Source organism: Cynara cardunculus (assembly GCF_001531365.2).
Source record: "Cynara cardunculus var. scolymus isolate 2C chromosome LG 17, CcrdV1, whole genome shotgun sequence".
NCBI lineage: Eukaryota > Viridiplantae > Streptophyta > Magnoliopsida > Asterales > Asteraceae > Cynara > Cynara cardunculus.
Window position 1 is genome coordinate 6,467,323 of NC_037544.1, and position 3,207 is coordinate 6,470,529.

General features: G+C 33.4%; 1 protein-coding gene across 1 annotated transcript; it reads right to left on the bottom strand.

The window, feature by feature from the left end:
• Positions 1-1,635: 1,635 nt before the first annotated feature.
• Positions 1,636-2,466, bottom strand: LOC112500124 (protein PELPK1-like). Its single transcript, XM_025103435.1, has one exon. The coding sequence runs from the start codon at positions 2,435-2,437 to the stop codon at positions 1,820-1,822; it is 618 nt and encodes a 205-aa protein (XP_024959203.1). The 5' UTR covers positions 2,438-2,466; the 3' UTR covers positions 1,636-1,819.
• Positions 2,467-3,207: the final 741 nt, after the last annotated feature.

Consider the following 3,207-nt stretch of genomic DNA (forward strand, 5'->3'; position numbering starts at 1 on the left):
TATATATATATATATATATATATATATATTAAAATTTCACTAATTATATTTTATTTAACTTTTTAGAATTATTTAAATACTATTTGTTGATAATTTATTAACAACTAATACACATTTATATAAACAATCTTCAGATTATTAATCAAAATACTCATGTTACCGTGCAACGCACGGTTCCATACTAGTTAATATAATGAAGATGATAATATACATAATTAACGTCCTCCACAACGAAAATGACTAATCAACCCTCATAATAAAAAAGTGAAAAACAATCATGATTGGTTGAATTAGTTTTACACAATTTGTACAAATGACTTGATTTGCATTTGATCCCTCCCCTATTATATCCACACATATCCTTACTTGTATCAAGTCCATACCATTATCAAGTAAGATATCTCTATAAGGGACGACCGAAGGTGGGGTGATCGGAAGGCGGTGTTGGGAATTGTTGAACTAACATCACCTCGATAGCATTCAAATATTTGAGGCTAAAACTTGGCATTCTTGGAATGAATCGGTATTTGTAGAATAAAAAAGGATTAGTCTTAAATCGTTATCCTTTATCCAACTCAAGGGAGTTGTTTATATGAAAATTGTTTTTTTTTTGTTTGTTATAAGGTTGTTGAGCGAATTCTATCCTACATAGCAAAAAAAAGAATAAATGAAGTCATGGGAAATATTAATCCTGATTTTGCTTGGATTTTTTTTGTTCGACAAAACACTTATGTTTTTGGCAGGTAATTGTTTTCTATGATTTCGTAGATTACATTTTTAGGTTTGCACCATTTGAATTTGGAAATTTAGATAAAAAAAAAAGAATGAAAAATAGCAAATATCAAGACAATTATAGCAACACGAAAATAGTAATGAAACTCATCAGCAACAGCAGTATGTGGTAAATGAAAATGTTATTTGAGCCAACAGAATGTTTATTCGGATCCGGGAAAGACGAAAAGGTTTTCAGGAACCTTATTGTATGAGTTGACAAACAATGTAACTCGATTGGGTGGGTATATATGCCCACTGTAATTTTGTAAATTTTTGTTGTTGTTTGAAATATAATTTTCTAGGGGTTTTGTCCCCTTTATAAAGAAAACAATATATAACACTCCGAAAAATATGGAAAGCCAATTACTCTTTCCCGAAGGGATTGGTAATTAAATGCCACGTTCAGTGTATCTCATTAACTTGGAACAAAGCCTTTAAAATAGACTGTACAGTAAACTCGAACTGAACGACTTAGCTATATGGTTTATGATTTATCTTCAACTAACTTCAGCAAACACAAGCTTAGGCTTCAATTTTAACATAAGCAAACTAAAACACTAACAAGCCAAAGGTAGCATCTAGTTTTTGCAAGACAGAAGGACTTGGTGCACCTATGTGGAAGAGCATCAGATGGGCAGGCACATGATGTACAACTAGTACACTGACGACCATTGATTTGCCATTTTATTTCTCTGAACTCGTGCAGTTCAGAGTTAGAAATATAGTTTGGTTCTTTATTTTCTTAGGTATAAAAACTTGGGGTCATGGTTGGGTTTCATATTATCATGCATTAGTTTCAACTTGCTTTCGCCCATAGAAATGAAATAAAACTGATTCAACAATCTATGTGTAGTATATCTTCACAAAGGAATGAGGTACAAAAGTCAATCACAATATAACACAACAATGGAGAAAATAAAAATAAAAATAATTAATCATTCAATCTTTCATGGTACCCTCTGGACTGATCATGAAGTTTTCTTTAATAATAGTTGTAGCAGTGAAGTGAACAATCACATGCTTTCACAAATTAAAAAGCATTTCTTTAAGGATGGGGTAAGGAAGGGATGGGGAAGTCTTTGGGCAACTCAGGAATGGTTGGCAAGGTGGGCTTAGGAAGGTCATGGATTTCTGGCATCTTTGGTACTTCTGGTTTGGGCAAAGTAGGCAACTCCGGCTTTGGAAGCTCAGGAAGTGCGGGCTTCAGAATTTCAGGAACTGTAGGCTTCGGGATCTCTGGAACTGTGGGCTTCGGGATCTCTGGAACTGTGGGCTTCTGAATCTCAGGAATAGTGGGTTTTGGAATCTCAGGAAGAGTGGGTTTTGGAATCTCAGGAAGTGTTGGCTTCGGAATCTCAGGAACAGTGGGTTTTGGAATTTCAGGAAGTGTGGGCTTTGGAATCTCAGGAAGTGTGGGCTTTGGAATCTCAGGAAGAGTGGTTTTTGGAATTTCAGGAATTGTGGGTTTTGGAATCTCAGGAATTGTGGGCTTCGGAAGCTCAGGAAGTGTAGGCTTCGGAATCTCCGGAAGTTCAGGCTTTGGAACCTCAGGTATCTCCAAAAGATTACGTGCCTCAACACTGATCATCCCACCACTTATTGACGCTAAAGTGATTGAAACTAGTATGAGTGGTAGGAAGGAAATGAGATAGGAATTAGCCATTGAGATTGCGTTGGATTGATGAAGCGGATCAATATATAACTAAGAAGGTGTTTGAGTTGGATTGGGAATATATGTTTGTGGATTTGGATTTATATATATAGAAGATGGAGTCTTGGAGAAGAGGGACCCATTGATGATGAGTTGGTGGGAATGACAAAGAAATTGGCATTTTTAGTTCAACTTCTCATCTCTACCTTAGAAATTGTCCTATTTTTAGTTTCATATGTCTGAATATAATTAAGTCACTTAATTAATTAGTATGTTATTCTTTGTTGAACTACGTACATGACGCTGTTGATCAACTTTTGTCGTTCAGCAAACTCTATCCACATTGCTTCATTATTTTATATATTGTTTGAAGCAATTGTAATTGTCTTTGAATCTCTTCTTTAATTTCTTATATAATATTACACTCTAAATATTCTTGTGTTTATTATATCATAATTTGAATTCTTTTTAAACACAATTTCACTCATTGTGGTAAATTGTCGGAAGTGTTTTTTTAGTATTTATAATGTGTTCTTATTTTTAGCATATATAAAACAAGTTTATTAATATAAACTATAGATCTATATGATCAAAAGAGAACACTTAAACATTGTAAGCCTTAACATTTTTACTATGATATTTTGCATTAGGTAAAAACTTTTAAAAGGAATTTTTTAAGTACTAGTTACGGCTTATTAATACATAATTTTTTAAAATTCAAGTTTACAACTTGTTATTGATGCTGAAGTCATGAATAGAATGAACTTTTATGCTTTGAACGC